At 49.1% G+C, this 21824-nt stretch overlaps 1 protein-coding gene across 2 annotated transcripts in view; it reads right to left on the bottom strand.

The window, feature by feature from the left end:
- Nucleotides 1–261: 261 nt before the first annotated feature.
- The window catches only part of LOC140422392 (uncharacterized), a 60770-nt gene continuing 39207 nt past the window's right edge, over nucleotides 262–21824 (bottom strand). The window contains exons 1-2 of one of the 2 annotated variants that reach the window (XM_072507417.1): nucleotides 3018–3251; nucleotides 262–1799 (exon numbers count right to left, since the gene is read on the bottom strand). In XM_072507417.1, the coding sequence (XP_072363518.1) occupies nucleotides 720–1478 (759 nt within the window). In that variant the 5' untranslated portion in view covers nucleotides 1479–1799; nucleotides 3018–3251 and the 3' untranslated portion in view covers nucleotides 262–719. Of the gene's footprint in view, nucleotides 1800–3017; nucleotides 3252–21824 lie in introns of those variants that run through there. The other variant, XM_072507418.1, reaches the window with a different exon arrangement.

Below are 21824 nucleotides of genomic sequence, written 5' to 3'. Positions count from 1 at the left end.
ACCGTGCTGCGCCTTACTCCGTACCATTTTCAAATTCTAATATTCTCAACACTTTCCTGGGATATTGGAAACCAAAAGTCGAACCACTTTCAGCAGAGCAGCCTTTCCGCTTGTCGACACAGTCTTCCCAGTCAAATAACCTGAGGCTCCCTTTAATCATGAACCAATCAGGCCACTTCAGGTTTGATAGCAGCAAAATTCAGAGAAGGTCACGTGACTCCCCCTTAATTCCTCCATTTTAATCAAAATGAAAAACAGTTGTACAATATAACAATCTTAGAACACATCACATTTGTCAGTCAAATACATATTATTTATACTGGGGTGTTTATTATGAGATTTAGGCACTGGAGGCAAAGGGTGGGGGTTTCAAAGAGTAACCTTCCCTTCCTAACTCTGTATGTCTATAGTGTCAGCCGTGGCTCAGTGGGTCGCTCTCTGACTTTGGTGTCAGAAGGTTGTGGGTTCAAATCCCAGTCCGGGGACCCGAGGAGAAAAATCAAAACCAATTGTCTGAGTGCCATCACCGAGGGAGTGCTGCACTGTCAGATGGTCTTATGAATGCGTTGTCAAGCAGAGAATCCATCTGCTCTCTCAAGGGGATGTTAAATAAATCACGGAGCCAACATTTTTGACTTGTCGCCAACTATCAGAATGAACAAGTTGCAGTCCTAGATGTGATTAACAGCAGCAGGAACAGCAGAATCCAACCCCTGTCATCACTTGTGAACTCGCTGGTGTGACAGCAGGTGGGATAACTGAGTGAAGCCCTTCCCACATTCAGAGCAGGTGAATGGTCTCTCCCCAGTGTGAACTCGCTGGTGCCTCAGCAAGTGGGATGAATCAAGGAATTGCTTCCCACATTCAAAGCAGCTAAAAGGCTTCTCCCCAGTGTGGATTCGCTGGTGTGTTCGCAGGTCAGATACCTGAGTGAAACTCTTCCCACACTCAGAGCAGGTGAATGGCCTTTCCCCAGTGTGAAATCGCTGGTGTGTGAGCAGGTTAGATGAATCAGTGAATCCCTTCCCACACTGAGAACAGATGAACGGTCTCTCTCCAGTGTGAAGTCGATGGTGTCTCAGCAGGCTGGATGACTGAGTGAATCCCTTCCCACACTCTGAACAGGCGAATGGCCTCTCCCCCGTGTGAACTCGCTGGTGTTTCCGGAGGGTGAATGAAACACTGAATCCTTGCCCACACTGAGAGCAGGTGAATGGCCTCTCCCCAGTGTGAACTCGCTGATGTGTCTGCAGATTGGAAGATGTACTGAATCCTTTCCCACAGGTGGAGCAGGTGAACGGCCTCTCCCCAGTATGAACACGTTGATGTGTTTCCAGGTTAGATAGGGATTTAAATCCCTTCCCACATCTGGAGCAGGCGAACGGCCTCTCATCAGTGTGACTGTGTCGATGTATTTCCAGCACAGATGGGGATCTGAATCCCTTCCCGCAATCCCCACATTTCCACTGTTTCGCCATGTTCGGGTGCCCTGATGTCTCGCCAGGTTAGACAATCAGTTGAAGTCTCAAACAAAACATGGGTACGGTCTCTCTCAACTGTGAATGGTGCGATGATTTTTCACGCTGTGTGACTGGTTAAAGCTCTTTCCACAGTCAGTGCACTGGAACACTCTCACTTGGGTTCCTGTGACTCAGTGCGTTTCCAAACACACAAATCTTTTGAGACAGGCAGAACTGACAAATATTCTTCCTTCTAGGTTCAAAGGCGATTATATTCCGTTCCCGATTGTGACACTGTCAGGAGGTGATATTTGTGTTTGGAAATTCTCGTCTAATATCCTGTAAAAGGAGTTTTCAAAATTAATTCACTGTCAGTACAGGATAGAAATTTAGAACAGACAATTCTAGTTTCTGCTGAAGATTCTTTCCTCTCTCATAAATCACCATCCCACACACACTCCCTCCATTCTCACTCTCCTGTATCTAATATTCACCCTTCCAGTTCTCTTGAAGGTGCTGATTCAGGCTGATTGACAGATCCCTGCTTCCTATCCTGGACACAGAGACCTGAAAATCTTTGCGCAGGCTAGCCAGACAGATATATGTCTATATTACTGGACTAAAATGATTAATGTATAGAATTGTTTCAGCTGGTTGAGATACAGGGATTGTCATTGATCACGACTTTGAAGTTGTTGCCTATGAGGATAGTCAAGCAAAGACGATCAATAATTTCCCAATTAAATTGGATGGTCGATACAAGGTTGCAGAATGGGGCCCACTCGAGACTGACAGAATTCCTTGACAGAGTTGGCATCGACTCGAGGTGTGCAATGGACTTCTTCAATTACTCTATAACTGGAAATATATAACGCAGCTACAGTACTATATTACAAGACAAAATAATAAATATATTTTATTACACAACCATAAATATCTCATTTGTACAATATAACACTGGACATATCTCCGTCCAATATTGATTTACTGTCCCCTAGGTAAGGTTCTGGGTTTAGGGAGATAGGGGGTGGGGGGGGGGGGGGGGGTAGGTTTAGGTAGGGTGCTCTTCATTGGGTCCGTGCACACTCGATGGGCCAAATGGCCTCCTTCTGCACTGTAGGAATTCAATGGTTCTGTTCTATTCTATCTCCTGGGGAAATCAGCCCTTTCATTGAACATTAGCAAAGAGATCATCCTTTTAGCCCAACAAATAAACGTGTCAAGCTGAGGGAGCAAAGGATGTCAAATTCTTTAAGAGAAAGAGAGAGACCTGGGCCAAGCTTTGCAGAGTCTGCACCCTCCCTGGATTCACTTCCTTTCCCTTCAGTTGCTGCAAGTCACCAATTAAAGGTCAGAATGAGAAAAGAAATGGAAAGGGGGAGAAAAGAAAGTGTTTTACTCACAGATGTTGGAGACAGGAGGATGTTTCAGTTTCTGTGACACATTCGCATTCACACAACGTCCACGCTGATTGGCTGGAGGACCAGAGTCCTTCTGGACCTCCAACTTTTCCCACTGGTCAAGACCTCAGCAGAAAGATCAGGGGTGGGCTAATACCTGCACATGCGCAGCTTCATCCCTCCCTTGGACATGCGCATCACTGCTTCTGGGCTGGGACACGAGTGCGCAAGCGCTGTTGTCGAATTGTTTGGATCATGCACATTGGGCCTGTTCGTCCCGGACAAATCGAAGGACAGCGGCGAGGTGGGTGGGAGACTTTGGAAACAGTTCCGCAAAAGCAATTTAATAATTGGCAACTTCCTGGTTCGCAGCTGCGGGGCTTCTCCCACCCGGTACTAGGCCCAGGTTAACAATCGCCATCTTTATTCAGCGAACGGAGGATGGCGGCTGGGAATAAACAATGTCGAAACGTCTCGCCCCTCATTCACTTTGATTGGCTGGAGGACCAGCCGCCTGATTTAGTCCTCCAGGCCCACCCCTCCGTCCTATTGGTCCAGATGGGGGAAGGGAACAAACAACCAGGTTTCAGCCTAAAACTTCCTCCTCTGTGCAACATCTTTTCTCCCCCTTTCCTTTTCTCTTAGTCTGGGAGGACATTGGTGACTTGCACAACTGAAGGGAAAGGAAGTGACTCCAGGGATGGTGCAGACTCTGGAAAGGTTGGCCCAGGTCTCTCTCTCTCTTAAAGACATTGACATCCTTTGCAGTGTTCCATAGTTACTAGAATAATCTGTTCTGAATTTCTATCTTGCAATGATAGAGATGGTTTTGGTAAACTCCTTTTACAGGATATTAGAGGGGGAGAATTTACAGACAAAATGTCAAGATGTGACAGAGTCACTTAATTGGTCACTGTGCAGAGTCTGCACGTTCTCCCTGTGGCTGCGCGGCTTTCCTTCGGATGCTCCGGTTTCATCCCACAAGTCCCGAAAAATGTGCTGTTAGGTGAATTGGACATTCTGAATTCTCCCTCTGTGTACCCAAACAGGTGCCGGAGTGAGGCGATTCGGGGATTTTCTCAGCAACTTCATTGCAGTGTTAATGTAAGCCTCCTTGTGACAATTATCAAGATTATTATTAGATTATTATTCTTGGGAGCTGAATATCATCGGCCTTGATGCACAAGGAAGAAAAGTTTGTCCTCTTCAAATGGCTTGAAACATGGTGTTAATGGAAAAACATGAGATAATGAAAAATGAAATGAAATGAAAATCACTTATTGTCACAAGTAGGCTTCAATGAAGTTCCTGTGAAAAGCCGCTAGTCGCCACATTCCAGCGCCTGTTCGGGGAGGCTGTTACGGGAATTGAACCGTGCTGCTGCCTTGTTCTGCATTACAAGCCAGCTGTTTAGCCCACTGTGCTAAACCAGCCCCTGTGCTAAACCAGAATATGCTCTGGGTGGGGTACTTCAATGTCCATCACCAAGAGTGGCTTGGTAATACCACCACAGACCGAGCTGGCTGGGCCCCAAGGGTCATAGCTGCTAGACTGGGACTGCAGCAGGTGGTGAGGGAACCAACAAGTGGGAAACACATACTTGACCTCATCCTCACCAATCTGCCTGCTGCAGATGCATCTGTCCATGACAGTCTCGGTAGAAGTGACCACCACACAGTCCTTGTGGAGACAAAGTCCCGTCTTCACATTGAGGATATACTCTCCATTGTGTTGTGTGGCACTACCACTGTGCTAAATGGAATGGACTTTAAACAGATCTAGCAACTCAAGACTGGGCATCCAGGAGGTGTTGTGGGCCATCGCCAGCAGCAGAATTACATTCAGCCACAATCTGCAACCTCATGGCCCGGCTTAGCCCCCACTCTACGGTGATGATCCTTGTGTAGTCCTCCTAGATGACTAAAAGTCATAGTGTTGACAAAGAACATCAGACTATGTATTTGAAACAAAACTAGTTTACTTTACACTACTTCAAATGGTTCCCACACTTTACTAAGTGTACACACTTTACAATAGCTAATAAAACAACAGTATTAAATCTATGCACAGAAATCTATATCTTTCTAATACAGCTAACACACTACCTCGACCTTTCACTAACCTTCTCCCAGAATTCCTGGCGATACCGCCTTTTATATGACTTCTCTGGTGCCATCTAGTGTTGAGATACAGGAACATCATCTTGTTAACCCTTTACACTCCTTGCATATCATTACAACATTAACCCAGGATTTTAACCCTTACTGCACCAAATACCTATATTACAATATATCTGAAATACACTCATCACTGGGCTCATTGTCCCAAGTGTCGAATTGATTTATAGAAATCCTGTGGTGTTCTCACTGGGACAGGCACCTATTAATATGTTTTGAAAAATAAACTACTTGTTTATGTTTTCGCAGTGGCTTCAAAAGCTTGCAACACAGTTAATGAAATGGGCACAAACTGTAACATAGCCTTAAACTAATACAGAAATTACAGTCATTTCAGATTAAAATTTATCATCCGTGTGTATAAATTCAGTGCATAAAGATGATCAGGGTGTAAATGTTGAGAGAGCAAATTACAGCATGACACATTCAATGAATACATGTTTGTAAGTAATAGGAGTTAAAATAACTAAAGAACTATGAAAACTGACTGGAGAACTTAAACTCTTTTAAGTTCAGTGAATACAGTGAATGGTAGAACCCTCAAGAGTATTGAAAGTCAAAGAGATCTAGGAGTACAGGTCCACAGGTCATTGAAAGGGGCAACACAGGTGGAGAAGGTAGTCAAGAAGGCATACGGCATGCTTGCCTTCATTGTCCGGGGCATTGAGTATAAGAATTGGCAAGTCATGTTGCAGCTGTATAGAACCTTAATTAGGCCACACTTGGAGTATAGTGTTCAATTCTGGTCGCCACACTACCAGAAGGATGTGGAGGCTTTAGAGAGGGTGCAGAAGAGATTTACCAGAATGTTGCCTGGTATGGAGGGCATTAGCTATGAGGAGCGGTTGAATAAACTCGGTTTGTTCTCACTGGAACGAAGGGGGTTGAGGGGCGACCTGATAGAGGTCTACAAAATTAGGAGGGGCATAGACAGAGTGGATAGTCAGAGGCTTTTCCCCAGGGTAGAGGGGTCAATTACTGGGGGGCATAGGTTTAAGGTGTGAGGGGCAAGGTTTAGAGGAGATGTACGAGGCAAGTTTTTTACGCAGAGGGTAGTGGGTGCCTGGAACTCGCTACCGGAGGCGGTGGTGGAAGCAGGGACGATAGTGACATTTAAGGGGCATCTTGACAAATACATGAATAGGATGGGCATAGAGGGATACGGACCCAGGAAGTGTAGAAGATTGTAGTTTAGTCGGGCAGCATGGTCGGCACAGGCTTGGAGGGCCGAAGGGCCTGTTCCTGTGCTGTACATTTCTTTGTTCTTTGTTCACAAACCAAAGGTGGTTATATACTGTGACAGAAAGTGACTGCTTCTTTCCAGAAACTACAAGTTAAAAGTTAAACTAATTTAAGTCACACGGCTGAAGGTTTGAAACCTCACAGTTGTTTTCTTCATACAACAGGGCCTCGAACTGAAGTGTAACTTAATTTTCAATGGCTCGGGAGCTAACGGTTCCAGACCTTAGCTCATCCAACCTTTATGGGATTTGCAGCAGTTGCTCTGTAATTAGACCGTTAAAGTGTAACTTTGTCCTGGTCTCAATCCATGTGATGTATTTCACTTGTCCACTTTGGCAAGAAGAATAGAAAATCAATATTCTTGTGATCTTATGAGACGAAGTCCCACCTTCATACGGAGGATACCCTCCATTGTCCTGTGTGACACTATCACTGTGCTAAATGGGGTAGATTCAGAACACATCTCGATAAAAACAGGGTACCCATGAGGTGCTGTGGGCCATCAGCAGCTTAATATTCAATCACAACCTAACCCTATAGGCCGGCATATCCCTCACTCTACATTGGGAGCACACAAAGCAAGTGTGGAATACAAGGGAAGTAGAAAGAAACTTAAGCAAGGAGTCTGGAGGGCTAAAAGGGGTCATGAAAAGTCATTGGCCAGCAGGATTAAGGAAAATCTCAAGGCTTTTTAATTTTAATAATCGTCATTGTCACAAATAGGCTTACATTAACACTGCAATGAAGTTACTGTGAAAAGCCCCCAGTCACTCCCAGTGTACCCCTGTTCGGGTACACAGAGAGAGAATTCAGAATGTCCAAATTACCTAACAGCACATCTTTAGGGACTTGTGGGAGGAAACCGGAGCACCCGGAGGAAACCCACGCAGTTTCAGGGAGAGCATGCAGACTCCGCACAGACGGTCATCCAAGGCGGGAATCGAATCTGGGACCCTGGCGCTGTGAAGCCATAGTGCTAACTACTATGCTACCATGCTCCCCATATATTATACATATATAAAGAGCAAAGGGGTAGCCAGGGAGAAGGTTGACCCACTTAAGGACAGGGGAGGAAATCTATGCGTGGAGTACTTTGCTTCAGTATTCACCAAAGTGAAGGACTTGGTGGGTGATGAGTCTGGGGAATGGTGTGTAAATAGTTTGGGTCATATTAAGTTCAAAAAGGAGGTACTGGGGTCTTGAAAAACATGATGGTAGACAAGTCCCTAGGATCTGATGGGATCTAACCCAGAATACTGTGAGAGGAAGGGAGGAAATTGCTGGGGCCTTGAGATAAATCTTTGTATCCTCACTGGCTAGAGGGGAGATACTAATGGATTGCAGAATAGCCAATGTTGTTCCTTTGTTTAAGAAGGGTAGCAAGGATAATCCAAGTAATTACAGGCCGGTTTGCAATACGTCAGTGATAGGGAAATTATTGGAGAGGATTCATTGGGATACAATTTATTCCCACTTGGAAATAAGTGGACGTATTGGTGGGAGGCATCATGGTTTTGTGAAGAGGAGGTCATGTCTCACGAACTTGATCGAGTTTTTCGAGGAAGACAAAGATGATTGCTGAGGGTAGGGCAGTGGATGTTGTCTACATGGGCTTCAGTAAGGCCTTTGACAAGGAACCTCATGGCAGATTGGGACAGAAGGTGAAGTCGCACGGGACCAGAGGTGAGCTGACAAGATGGATACAGAAATGGCTCCATCATAGAAGGCAGAGGGCAATAGTGGAAGGGTGCATTTCTGAATGGAAGGCTGTGACTAGTGGCGTTCCTCAGGGATCAGTGCTGGGACCTTTGGTGTTTGTAATTGTATAAATGATTTGGAGGAAAACGTAACTGGTTTGATTCGTAAGTTTGCGGATGACAAAAGGTTGGTGGAATTGCGGATAGCGATGAGGACCGTCAGAGGATACAGCAGGATATAGATCAGTTGTAGACTTGGGCGGAGAGATGGCAGATGGAGTTTATTCCGTACAAATGTGAGGGAATGCATTTTGGAAGGTCTAATACAGGTGGGAAATATACAGAAAATGGCAGAACTCTTAAGACTATTGATAGGCAGAGGGATCTGGGTGTACACGTACACAGGTCACTGAAAGTGGCAATGCAGGTGGAGAAGGTAGTCAAGAAAGCATACAGCATGCTTGCCTTCATCGATCGGGGCACTGAGTTTAAAAATTGTGAAGTCATGTTGCAGCTTTATAGAACCTTAGTTAAGCCGCACTTGGAATATAATGATCAATTCTACCAGAAGGACGTGGAAGCTTTGGAGAGGGTACAGAAAAGATTTACCAGGATGTTGTCTGGTATGGAGGGCATTAGCTATGAGAGGTTGGAGAAACTTAGTTTTTTCTCACTGGAACGACGGAGGTTAAGGGGCGACCTGATAGAAGTCTACACGATTATAAGGGGCATGGACAGAGCGGATGTAAGTTTTTTCCTAGGGTGCAAGGGTCAATTACGCGGTGGCATAGGTTCAAGGTGCGGGGTGCAAGGTTTAAAGGAGAGGGACGAAGCAAGCATTTTGAACAGAGTGTGGTGGGAGCCTGGAACTCGCTGCTGGGGGAGGTAGTGGAAGCAGATACGATAGTGACATCTTAAAAAATACATGAATAGGATGGGAAGAGGGATATGGTCCCCGGAAGCACAAGGGTTTTAATTCAGATGGACAGCATGGTCAGTGCAGGCTTGGAGGGCCGAAGAACCTGTTCCTGTGCTGTAATTTACTTTGTTTTTATAAGACTGGAGGAGCCGGGGATGTTCCTCATGTTTAAATCTCTCAGCAAAAGGCAGTGAAGCCCACACATGAACTGAGGAGTCCACAGTTTTGAGGTCTTAAAGGAAAGTTTTTTTTCAAAAATATTTTAATTACAACAAGCTGCAGCCCCTCTCCCCACCTCACTCCGTTCACGAGCTGAAACTTTACAGCTAGCAAAGGTAACCCCCACCCACGGTGTATGCTCAAAGAACAAAAACAAACTACGCCTTCCAACCCATACAGGCTACGGATGAGCAACCAAAACCCAACACCCTGACAACACTTAAACTCCCCCAGGGGATCATATATTCCCCATTCCGTTGCCCTGCTCCCCGCACCCCCCCCCCCCCACCCCACCCCGACAACCATAGCCACCTCAATCCCAAACATACAACAGATACAAACTGCAGCCCCTCTCAAACCAACCCCTCCTAACCATCCCCAATAAAGTCCCAATCAAATCAATTTAATCAAGTCCCAGTCCAGGGACCTGAGGACAGAAATCACATCCAATACTCCTCGGGTCAGCACTGAGGGAGTGCTGCACTGTCAGAGCTTCTTTCAAATAAGATGTTCAACTGAAGCCCTGTCTGCCCCTCTCAGGTTCTGTAAATTTCCCACAGCCACTATTGTGAAGAAGAGTTGGGGAGCTATCCCCGGTGTCCTGACAAATATTTATCCGTCAATCAACATCACCAAAATCAGATCATCTGCTCATTGTCACATTGCGGTGTGTGGGACCTTGCTTTGTGGAAATTTGCTGCTGCGTTTCCTAAAACAGTGACGACACTTCAGAAACACTTTGGCACATGCTGTGGTTGTGAAAGGCGCGACAGAAGTGAAAGTTTTAAATTGAAGATTGATGTTATCTGATCCTTAATAGATTTCAGCCATCCCCAATTGACCATTTAATAAATTTGCTTTGGTTCGGACAAGAATTATAACCAATTAAAGAAAAGGCAGAATTCTCTGGAAATTAAATTTAAAAAGTTTATTAAAAGAAAAAGTTTTACTGAACAACTTGAAGACACGTTTACAACTTCATGCAGGTGATCAGTCTGCAGAAGCGTAACCCTCCCTGGCTCCTTCTTTGACAGTAATTTCCTTGGAACTCGGCCGCGAGAGTTTTCAGTACTTGGCCAGCAAGGAAGACCATCGGAACGTCGACTTTTATCCCCAAAGTGACCATTACATCATGTCAGCGTTGGGCCTGTTGTAACATGACCATTGGCCAATTGGGCACTAGTTTCATTTAATTGGATCTTTAATTACTGACACCATCTTCTCTCATTACCTTAGACAGGAATACAATAGGACTGTTTCATACAGTTACTTTAATTCCTTATTCATACAGTTTCAAATGTTGAGGCTAATCAGAGTTGGAAGGTCTCTCTTGCTGCTACATTTATCCTCATTGCACATTCTTTATATACACAGCAATTTTACATTTTTACAACAAATAAAACTCAGGCTGGGGACTTCTGGTTGCGGCGAGGATGAGCTAGCCGCACGTTTCGGCGGCTCCAGCTCCGACGGATCTTCGGGCTCTTTTAAGAGCCCCAACGGGGACTTTGCCGGCCGAAAAACCTGGTGTGAGGTGCGTGGGAAGGGAGTCCCCCCCCCGAGCGACGGAGGGAAAAACCGGCGGCGGCGGCTGCAGCCCGAAGATTCTTCAACCACAAGGTCAGAGGGAGTGGAGAACAAAATGGCGGCGGAGAAATCGCAGGTGACATGGGGGCCTGAGCAGGATGAAGTCGTGAGACGGTGCGTGGATCTGCTGAAGAAGGAGGTACTGACCCCGATGTTGCAGGCAATGGAGGGGCTTAAGGAGACTTTAAAGACCCAGGAGACTGAGCTTCGCGTGGTGGAGCAGAAGGTGTCAGGTATTGAGGACGAGGTCCTGGGCCTGGCGGTTAAGACTCAGACGCACGAGGCACTTCATAAAAAGTGTGCTGACAGGATTGAGGTCCTTGAAAATGGAGCGCGAAGGAAGAACCTTAGGATACTAGGTCTCCCTGAGGGTGTGGAAGGAGTGGACTGTGGAGCGTACGCAAGTAAGATGCTGAGCTCACTGATGGGTGCTGAGGCCCCTGCGGGCCCCATGGAGGTGGAGTGGGCAAATCGGATCCCGGCGAGAAGACCAAAAGCGGGAGAACCACCGAGGGCGATAATCGTGCGATTCTACCGCCTTAAGGACAGAGAAGAGGTCCTGAGATGGGCTAAAAAGGTGCGGAGTAGCAGATGGGAGAATGCTGTGGTAAGGATATACCAGGATTGGAGTGCGGAGGTGGCGAGAAGGAGGGCGAGCTTTAACCGAGCCAAACAGGTTTTGCACAAAAGGAAGGTGAAGTTTGGGATGCTGCAGCCGGCAAGACTATAGGTCACGTATCAGGAGAGACACTATTATTTTGAGACGGCGGAGGAAGCATGGTCCTTCATCAATGAAGAGAAACTGGACCGGAACTGAGGGACTGATGCTGCAGGGAATTGTTATTGTTATTGTTTTTGTTAATGTTATGGTGAAAGTTAATCGAGAAGTAAACAGGGAAGGGGGGGGGAACACTGGGGAAATGTGGGCGCCGGTGAGGGGGGAAAGGCGGGACATAGTCAAAGAATAGGGAAGGGGAGGGGGAGGGGAAAGGAAGCTGCGCCATAAGAGGCGGGTCAGGTCAAGGGATGTTCCCGCGCCAGAAAGAATAAGGCGGGAAAACAGGCGCAAGGCAGATGGGAGTTCCCTCACACCGGGGGGTCGAGGAGTGAGCAGGAGTAGCCGGGGTCAGTTGAAGTCAGCTGACTTACGGAAGTGATATGGGGGGAGCAATCAAGCTAGATAGGGATCTAGCGGGGGGGGGGGGGGGGGGGGGGGGGAGAGAGAGGGAGGGGGAAGGGGACAACTGGGTTGCTGCTGCGGAAATCCAAAAGGAAATGGCTAAAGAGTGGGTGGTCGGGGGCGGAGTGCGACGCTGGGGGAGCGAGCGGGAGCGCGGAGGTGGGATATGGGACTGGCCTAGAGAAGGTAATGGCTAGTCGACACGGGAGGGGGGCATGTAACCCCCCAGTGAGGCTGATCACGTGGAACGTGAGAGGCCTGAATGGACCGATAAAAAGGGCCCGAGCGCTCGCGCATTTGAAAGGACTAAGGGCAGACGTGGTTATGCTCCAAGAGACGCACCTAAAGGTGGCGGTCCAAGTTAGGCTAAGGAAAGGATGGGTGGGACAGGTGTTCCACTCAGGACTGGACGCAAAGAACAGAGGGGTGGCCATTTTGGTGGGGAAACGGGTAGCATTTGAAGCAAAGAACATCGTAGCAGATAGTGGAGGTAGGTATGTAATGGTGAGTGGTGGGCTGGAGGGAATGGAGGTCGTGTTGGTTAATGTGTATGCCCCAAATTGGGACAATGCGGGGTTCATGAGACGGATACTGGGGCGTATTCTGGACCTGGAGGCAGGAAATTTGATTTTAGGAGGGGACTTCAATACGGTGCTGGACCCGGGGCTAGATAGATCCAGCTCAAGGACCGGAAGAAGGCCGGCAGCGGCCAAGGTACTTAAGGGGTTTATGGACCAAATGGGGGGAGTGGATCCATGGCGATTTCTTAGACCCAGGGCTAGGGAGTATTCCTTCTTCTCCCACGTCCATAAAGTGTACTCCCGGATAGATTTTTTTGTTTTAGGAAGGTCGTTGATCTCTAGGGTGGAAGAAGCTGAATACTCAGCCATAGCGGTTTCGGACCATGCCCCACATTGGGTGGACCTGGAAGTAGGAGAGGACAGGGAGCAGAGAACACTCTGGCGATTAGATGTGGGACTGATGGCGGATGAGGGAGTGTGTGCCAGAGTGAGGGGGTGTATTGAGAGATACCTGGAGGTCAATGACGACGGCGAGGTCCCTGTGGGAGTGGTCTGGGAAGCACTAAAAGCGGTGGTCAGAGGAGAGCTGATTTCTATTGGGGCCTACAAAAGGAAAACGGAGGCCAAGGAAAGGGATAGATTACTGGGGGAGATTTTAAGGGTGGACAGGGAATTTGCAGAGACCCCGGAGGAGGAGCTGTACAGGGAGAGGAGACGACTCCAGACCGAGTTTGACCTTCTGACCACCAGAAAGGCGGAGGTACTGTGGAGGAAGGCACAGGGGAGGAGGTATGAATATGGGGAAAAGGCTAGTCGCCTGTTGGCGCACCAACTGCGAAAGAGGGCAGCAGCAAGGGAGATAGGAGGAATTAGGGATGAAAGGGGAGACACTGCGAAGGGCAGGAAAGATAAACGAGGTGTTTAAGACCTTTTATGAGGAACTGTATTGGTCTCAGCCCCCAGAGGGAGAGGAGGGGATGCGGCAGTTCCTGGACCAATTGAGGTTCCCGAAAGTGGAGGAGCAGGGGGTGGCAGGCCTGGGGTCGCCGATTGAGGTGGACGAGGTTATTAAGGGACTGGGAAGCATGCAAGCAGGGAAGGCCCCGGGGCCGGACGGGTTCCCGGTGGAATACTACAGAAAATATGTGGACTTGTTGGCCCCGTTGTTGGCGAGGACGTTCAATGAGGCCAGGGAAGGGGGGACTCTACCCCCGACGATGTCGGAGGCGACGATATCGCTAATTTTGAAGAGGGACAAAGATCCGTTGCAGTGCGGGTCCTCTAGACCTATTTCACTATTGAACGTGGACGCCAAATTGCTGGCAAAGGTGCTGGCATCGAGGATAGAGGACTGTGTCCCGGGGGTGGTGCACGAAGACCAGACAGGGTTCGTAAAAGGGAGACAACTGAATGTTGACGTGCGACGACTATTAGGGGTGATAATGATACCCTCAGTTGGGAGGGAGGCAGAGATAGTGGCGGCAATGGACGCAGAGAAGGCATTTGATAGGGTGGAGTGGGAGTATTTATGGGAAGTGTTAAGGAGGTTTGGGTTTGGGAACGGGTTTATTCGCTGGGTTAGACTACTTTATGGGGCACCAACGGCAAGCGTAGTTACAGGTCGACATAGATCGGAGTATTGCCGATTATATAGGGGAACAAGACAGGGATGCCCGCTGTCTCCATTGTTGTTTGCATTGGCAATTGAACCTCTGGCCATGGCGTTGAGAGACTCCAGGAAATGGAGAGGGGTGACTAGAGGGGGAGAAGAACACCGAGTCTCGCTATACGCGGATGACCTATTGTTATACATGTCGGACCCAGCGGGGGGGATGATAGAGGTTATGCGAATTTTGAGGAGGTTCGGGGAATTTTCGGGGTATAGGTTAAACATGGGGAAGAGTGAATTATTTGTGATACATCCAGGGGACCAGAGTAGAGAGATAGAAGGCAAACCGCTAAGGAAAGTGGAAAGAAACTTCCGATACCTGGGGATTCAGATCGCGAGGAGCTGGGGAACCTTGCACAGACTTAATCTGACACGGCTGGTAGAACAAATGGAGAAGGACTTTAAGAGGTGGGACATGCAGCCTTTATCGCTGGCGGGCAGGGTGCAAGCAATTAAGATGATGGTCCTCCCGAGGTTCTTATTTGTATTCCAATGTCTCCCTATTTTAATCACCAGGACCTTTTTTAATAAAATAGATAGGAGCATTACGAGCTTTGTGTGGGCAGGGAAAGTTCCGAGAGTAAGGAGGGGGTTCCTTCAGCGCAGTAGGGACAGAGGAGGACTGGCACTACCGAACTTGGGAGATTATTATTGGGCCGCCAATGTGGCAATGATACGTAGATGGATGATGGAGGGTGAGGGAGCGGCGTGGAAAAGGCTGGAGAGAAGGTCCTGTAAAGGAACGAGTCTAGAGGCGCTGGTGACGGCACCGCTACCGCTCTCACCTAAAAAGTACACCACGAACCCGGTGGTGGCGGCAACACTGAACATATGGGGACAGTGGAGGCGACAGAGAGGGGTGCGGGGAGCCCTGGTGGGGTCCCCTATCAGGAACAACCATAGGTTCGCCCCAGGAAGAATGGATGGAGGATTTCAGAGCTGGTACCCGTTGGGAATTAGGAAGGTGGGAGATTTATTCATAGATGGGACTTTTGCGAGCTTGGGAGCACTGGAGGAAAAGTATAAGTTACCCCGGGGAAATTTCTTGAGATATATGCAGGTGAGGGAGTTTTCTAGACAACAGGTGAGGGAATTTCCGCGGCTCCCGACACAGGGGATACAGGACACGGTGCTTTCAGGGGTGTGGGTCGGAGAGGGCAAGATGTCAGAGATTTACAGAGAGATGAGGGAAGAGGGGGAGGAGTCGGTGGGCGAACTAAAAGGAAAGTGGGAAGAACTAGGGGAGGAGATAGAGGAGGGTATGTGGGCTGATGCCCTAAGCAGGGAAAACTCCTCTTCCTCATGCGCCAGGCTTAGCCTGATTCAATTTAAGGTGCTACATAGAGCACACATAACGGGGGCAAGATTGAGCAGGTTTTTTGGAGTGGAGAACAGATGTGGGAGGTGTGGCGGGAGCCCGGCAAACCACGCACATATGTTTTGGGCGTGCCCGGCACTGGAAGGATATTGGAAGGGAGTGATGGGAGTGATCTCGCAGATGGTGAATGCCCGGGTCAAACCAAGCTGGGGGTTAGCTCTATTTGGAGTTGCGTAAGAGCCGGGAGTGCAGGAGGCGAAAGAGGCCGATGTCGTGGCCTTTGCGTCCCTCGTAGCCCGGCGCAGGATCCTACTCATGTGGAAGGAGGCGAAACCCCCCGGACTGGAGGCCTGGGTAAACGATATGGCGGGGTTCATTAAACTGGAGCAGATAAAGTTTGCCCTGAGAGGATCGGCTCAAGGGTTCACCAGGCGGTGGCAGCCATTTCTCGACTACCTAGGGGAACGTTAGAGGGAAGACAGATGACCAGCAGCAGCAACCCAGGGGGAGGGGGGGGGAAGGGGGGGGGAGGAGGTTTAGTTGAGTTTAGGACAATAGAGAATGAGGTTTTGTTACTTGGGTATTATTATTATTATTATTGTTAAAAAGTTAAAAATTTCTGTTTTGTTATTGTTATCGTTTCGTTTGTTTTGTAAGCGGGAAAAATGTTGTTCAGGAAAAAATTTTCAATAAAATATATTTTTTTAAAAAAAGAACAACAAAGAACAAAGGACAGTACAGCACAGGAACAGGCCCTTCGGCCCACCAAACCTGCTCGGATCATGATGTATCCGACAAGTCCGTCAAGGCTTTTGATAATCCGACTACTGCATCGGCCTTCATTAAATCTATGAAGGGCAAGGATTTGTAGGGATGGTTTGCAGCTCGGACTAACTAATCCGGACTCTTTCCCTATCATGGTGTTGTTGTCTGAATTTGTTATCTTTTATCCTGTTGAAGGGAGTTGTTATTCTGTGAGGGCCGATTGAATGTCTTCTTCTCCTCGAGTGTTACAGGGACTCGGATTATCTTATCTCAGTTATGGTAGATGTGCCGTGTGCTTATTATCCGTCGTCTTTCTTCTATTATCCGAACGTTAATCATGGCAGAACCGAGTGGCGCCATTGCCAACGGGTGGGTGGTGGTGGATGCAGGTCTTCACGGGTGGGTCTAAAATGTGGGAAGGACATTCGATCCCCATTCCCTTGTTGGCCCTTCTTTTCTTCTCCTCAGTTTGGAGAAGGTATCCCGAGGGTAACAACAGTCTGGCCGTGGGGTTAATCCTCCGAGTCCTCAGTCATATTGAGGATTGTCCCCTTGAATCTGTTGTGGTCGTGATTCTTTTGTATTTTTGTTATTATGGGAGGGTTTATGTGTTGTTGACTTTATCCTACTCTGGTACAGATGGGGCTTTTATCTGTGAAAGGAGCAGTTTGGGGAGACTTTGGTGCCTCTGGTGTAAAGAGAGTTGGAGGAGGGGGTAATGGCGCACGCCCGATTGTGGCGTGAAAATCTGTTCCTGTCTCTCTGTCGCCTAACTAATGGCAGCAGTTAATCTGCAAATTTTCTCAGGGAATGTACGGGGCATCCATCACCCTATCAGAAGGAAAAAAATCCTCTCCTTTCTTAAGGTGAAAGTCGACATAGCTTTATTGCAGGAATCTCATCAAGCTTAAACTCATTTGGTGCGGCAAGGTGGCACAGTGGTTAGCACAGCTGCCTCACAGCACCAGGGACACAAGTTAAATTCGGGCCTCGAGTGACTGCCTGGGTGGAGTTTGCACCTTCTCCTCATGTCTGCGTGGGTTTTCTCTGGCTTCTCCGGTTCCCTCCCACAGGGCAAAGATGTGCAAGTTAGGTGGATTGGCCCCTTAGTGTTCAAATAGGTTAGGTAGGGTTACTGGGTGACAGTGACACGGTGGAGTCATGGGCCTAGGTAGGGTCCTCTTTCAAAGGCAGGTGCGGAATCAATGGGCTGAATGGCATCCTTCTGCACTGTCGGGATTCTATGATGAGGAACACTTTAAATTGAGGCTGGATCGGTTGGGAAGGATTTTCTTTGCCTCTTTGTCATCAAGTAGCATGGGTGTGTCAATCCTTATTAATAAAAATATCCCTTTTAAGGTTGAAACCTGTACCAAGGACAAAGGAGATGGATATGTGATCATTAGAGGTTTGGTGCATGAAGATGTTGTTTCAATAATGAATGTCTTTGGATGCCCGAACGACTCCCCGGAGTTCATTGCGAAAGCTTTTGTGGATTTTGCTGTTAGCTTCGACTAACTCTTCCGTGGTTGGTCACTTCAACGGCCACATATATCCTCTGGTGGATAAGCTCCCGGTTACCTGGTTACCCCCCCCCCCAGCTACAAGCTCGGGCGTTAGTCTCGGCTTGTGAGGAGGTGGGTTATAGAACATACAGTGCAGAAGGAGGCCATTCAGCCCATCGAGTCTGCACCGACCCACTTAAGCCCTCACTTCCACCCTATCCCCGTAACCCAATAGCCCCTCCTAACCTTTTTGGTCACTAAAGGGCAATTTAGCATGGCCAATCTACCTAACCTGCACGTCTTTGGACTGTGGGAGGAAACCGGAGCACCCGGAGGAAACCCACGCAGACACGGGGAGGACGTGCAGACTCCGCACAGACAGTGACCCAAGCCGGGAATCGAACCTGGGACCCTGGCGCTGTGAAGCCACAGTGCTATCCACTTGTGCTACCGTGCTGCCCATGTGGATATTTGGGTAACTTTGCACCCGAGGGGCGGAGATTTTACCTTCTTTCCAGTCCCACAGCAATGTCAGACTAGAATCGCCGACTTCTTCGTGCCGTGAACGACCTGGTGTCCACTTGCACCACAGGGAACATCATAAATACTGCCCATCCCCCCCCCCCCCCCGGTTTTCTGGAGGTTCTGCTCGAGGGCTCACCCACAGGACGAGAAGGTGGAGGTTTGATGCCTCCCTGATCAGAGGTACTTCATTCACTGCACATTTTCAGGAAGAGTTTGAGTTCTTCCGTTAATTCGGCCCCTGGTATTCCCCCGCCAGAGGTGTAAAGCTCAGGCCGGGGGCGGGGGTGATCATTCCTGTCACTGTTGATGAAAGGTGCAGAATGCTGGAGAACCAGCGGCGTCTGGAGGTTTGTTTGCTGAAGGCCCAGGAGGAAGTTTCCGCCGGAGTGAAGCTCAGTCACACAAACCCCGCGCTCTGATTGGCTGGAGGACCAGAGTCCTTCCGGTCGTGCAACTCTTCCCAATGGTCAATGCCTCAGCAGGAAGGTCAGGAGGTGAACTCCCCTGCACATGCGCAGCATCCATTCTCCTTTAGACATGCGCAGTCTCAGGCAGGGGGGAGATCACCGAGCGGCTTCCAGCTCTGGTCGGAGCCGTCAGCCGGTTGTCTGGAAACTTGTCTCGAGGAGGTGTGGAGGGAGGGGGTTGAACGGGCGGGGCTCCCGCGTCCGCGCACTGGAACCCAGTGACGACACCGCGGAATAGAGTAATTCCTATTGGCTGATTCAGGGAGGGCTCCATTGTGATGTCACAGCGGAAGTGAAGGTAAAACCTCCTCCTGTCTCCAACATCTGTGAGTGAAACAATTTCTTTTCTCATTCTGACCTTCAATTGGTCACTTGCAGCAACTGAAGGGAAAGGAAGTGAATCCAGGGAGGGTGCAGACTCTGCAAAGCTTGGCCCAGGTCTCTCTCTCTCTCTCTTAAAGACATTGTGTGGAGATGCCGGCGTTGGACTGGGGTGAGCACACCTTGCAACACCAGGTTAAAGTCCAACAGGTTTGTTCTCACTAGCGCTCCGAAAGCTAGTGATATCGAAAGAAACCTGTTGGACTTGAACCTGGAGTTGTAAGACTTCTTACTGTCTTAAAGACATTGACATCCTTTGCTCCCTCAGCTTGACACATTTATTCGTCTGGCTAAAAGAATGGTCTATTTCCTGAAGTTCAGAATTTAAGGGCTGCTTTCCCCAGGATTTGGCTGATATTTAAGGGGACAGTAAATTAATATCGGACAGAGATATGACCAGTGTTGTTAAATGGTACAGATTAGATATATTATTTATGGTTCTATAATGAAGTATATTTATTATTATTTCAATAGTGTAATATTGTGCTGTAGCTACGTTATATATTTACAGTCATCTCTTCCCTCAGAGGGTTGTGATTCTCTGGATTTCTCTTCCAAAAGGGACCAGTGGAGTCTGGGAGTCACTGAATGCCGGTGGGGAGGGGTTGAGGGGTAAGGCCCCTCATCTTGCTAACTTCCACTTCAGATGGTCCCCCTTGGGATTTAAATATTTGGGAATGTCAATGACCCCCACTCTTTCAGACAGCTGTGTGGGGCCAACTTTCCACAGCTGATGGTGACTATTAGGTGGGACCTTGCCCAGTGGTCGTATCTTTGGATTTCATGGCGAGGGAGGATCACCTTCATTAAAATGAATGAGTTGCCCGTCAACTGCTTGGGGGGAGGGAGTGAGGTGGGGAGGGAGTGAGGTGGGGCGGTTGGTTCGGGAGTTGGGGGTTGGGTGGGTTTGGGGGTTGTGTGTTGATTTTATTTTGTAATGTTATCTGCTGTAAACGTTAAAATGCTAAAACCTGAATAAAAATACTTTTAAAAAAATCTATCCACTACTCCAATAATGGCCGGACTGAAACACTGGAGGTCGACACAAACAGCAGCCCGTCATCTGCACACAGAGTGATCTTGTGCTGCCTCACCCCACCCTCCAGTCCTGATATCCAATGATCTGATCTAATATCCTCCGGCAAGGGCTCAATGGCCAACGCAAACAGCAAGGGGGGCAGAGGCAGCCCTGTCTAGTCCCACTCTCAAGCTCAAAATTCAACACCCTTAAACCATTTGTGAGCACCGAATGATCGATGAAAGGTTTCCACCTCCGGGTGAGCCCCTCTGCCGACCCCCACAAAGCGAACGTGACCTTCTCCAGCTGCAGGAATTCTGCCAGGTCGCTCACCCACATTCCCGCTTCCGGCTGCTCCGAGTCCCGCCAGCACAACAAAATCCATCTCCGGGCTATCAGGGAGGCGGAGGCCAAAACATCGGCCTCTCCCCACCTGGACTCCCGCATCCTCCGACACACCGAATATCGCCACCTCCGGACCCGGGGCCACCCCCACACCCATAACATCCGAGAACCCCTTCAGCAACGCCCTGCCCCCTCCCATCCCGTCTCCAGGAACACCTGCTTCACCCATGGGGTCTCCCCGCCCCATACACATACACACAGACCTCCCCCAGCCGCTGCACCCTCTTCCCCCCTCCACCTTAGGGAACTCCAACCCATCCAGGGACTGTCTCGACCCCTCCTCCCTGGTTGGGGGCTCCGTCTCATACAGCCCCCTATAGAAGGCCTCAAATGCCCCATTCATCCCCTCCAGATCCGTTACCACCTTGCCCCTCTCGTTCCTCACTGTACCAATCTCCCTCGCCGCTGCCTGCTTCCTCAGCTGATGGGCCAGCAGCCTGCTCGCCTTTTCCCCACTCATACACTGCCCCTCTGGCCCTCCGCAACTGCCCCGTGGACACCAACCCAAACTCCATCTGGAGCCTCTGCCTCTTCTTTAACAACCTCTCCTCCGGGGCCACCGAGTCCCTCTGATCCACCCTCAGAGTATCCCCTACCAGCCTCGCCCTCTTCCCTTACCAGTCTCTCCAAACAGGCGCCGGAATATGGCGACTAGGGGCTTTTCAAAGTAACTTCATTTGAAGCCTACTTGTGACAATAAGCGATTTTCATTTTTCATTTCATTTCACGCTCCACCCTCTCCCTATGCACATCGATCGAAATAAACTCCCCCTAACTACCGCCTTAAGTGCCTCCCACAGCATGGTGGCTGTGACCTCCCGCGTGTCGTTCAACTGCACATAGCCCAGTGTGGCAGCTCTCACTTGCTCACACACTCCTCCATTCGCCAACAGCCCCACATCTAACCTCCACTGCGGCCATTGCCCCCCCCCCCCCCCCTTCCCCTGCACCTCCCGCAAATCCACCCAGTGCGGCGCGTGGCCGGAAACCACAATCTCCGAGTCGGCCACCCCGGCCCACAGCACCTTGTCCATAACAAACTGTCGATCCGGGAATACACCCGGTGCGTACGAGAGAAATACGAAAACTCCTTCGCCCTCGGCTTCCCAAACCTCTGTGGTTCCGCCCCTGATGTACTTCATGACCCTCCTCCACCCGACTTAAAACTCAACCGATCCAAACTCAGATCCAGGATCGTATCGACATCACCCTCCATAGTCATCCGGTGCATTGTCCAGGTCCGGGATCTTCCCTAACACCCGCCTCATAAAAATCGACCTCGTCCCAATTCCGGACATAAATCAGGAATACCGGCATCCCCTCCAACTACCCACTGACTGTCACATACCGGATCGGCCACAATGCTCCC

This window comes from Scyliorhinus torazame, chromosome 5 (assembly GCF_047496885.1).
Source record: "Scyliorhinus torazame isolate Kashiwa2021f chromosome 5, sScyTor2.1, whole genome shotgun sequence".
Classification (NCBI taxonomy): domain Eukaryota; kingdom Metazoa; phylum Chordata; class Chondrichthyes; order Carcharhiniformes; family Scyliorhinidae; genus Scyliorhinus; species Scyliorhinus torazame.
Note: the sequence above shows the minus strand (reverse complement) of the source record. Positions and strands in the feature narration are given on the sequence as shown.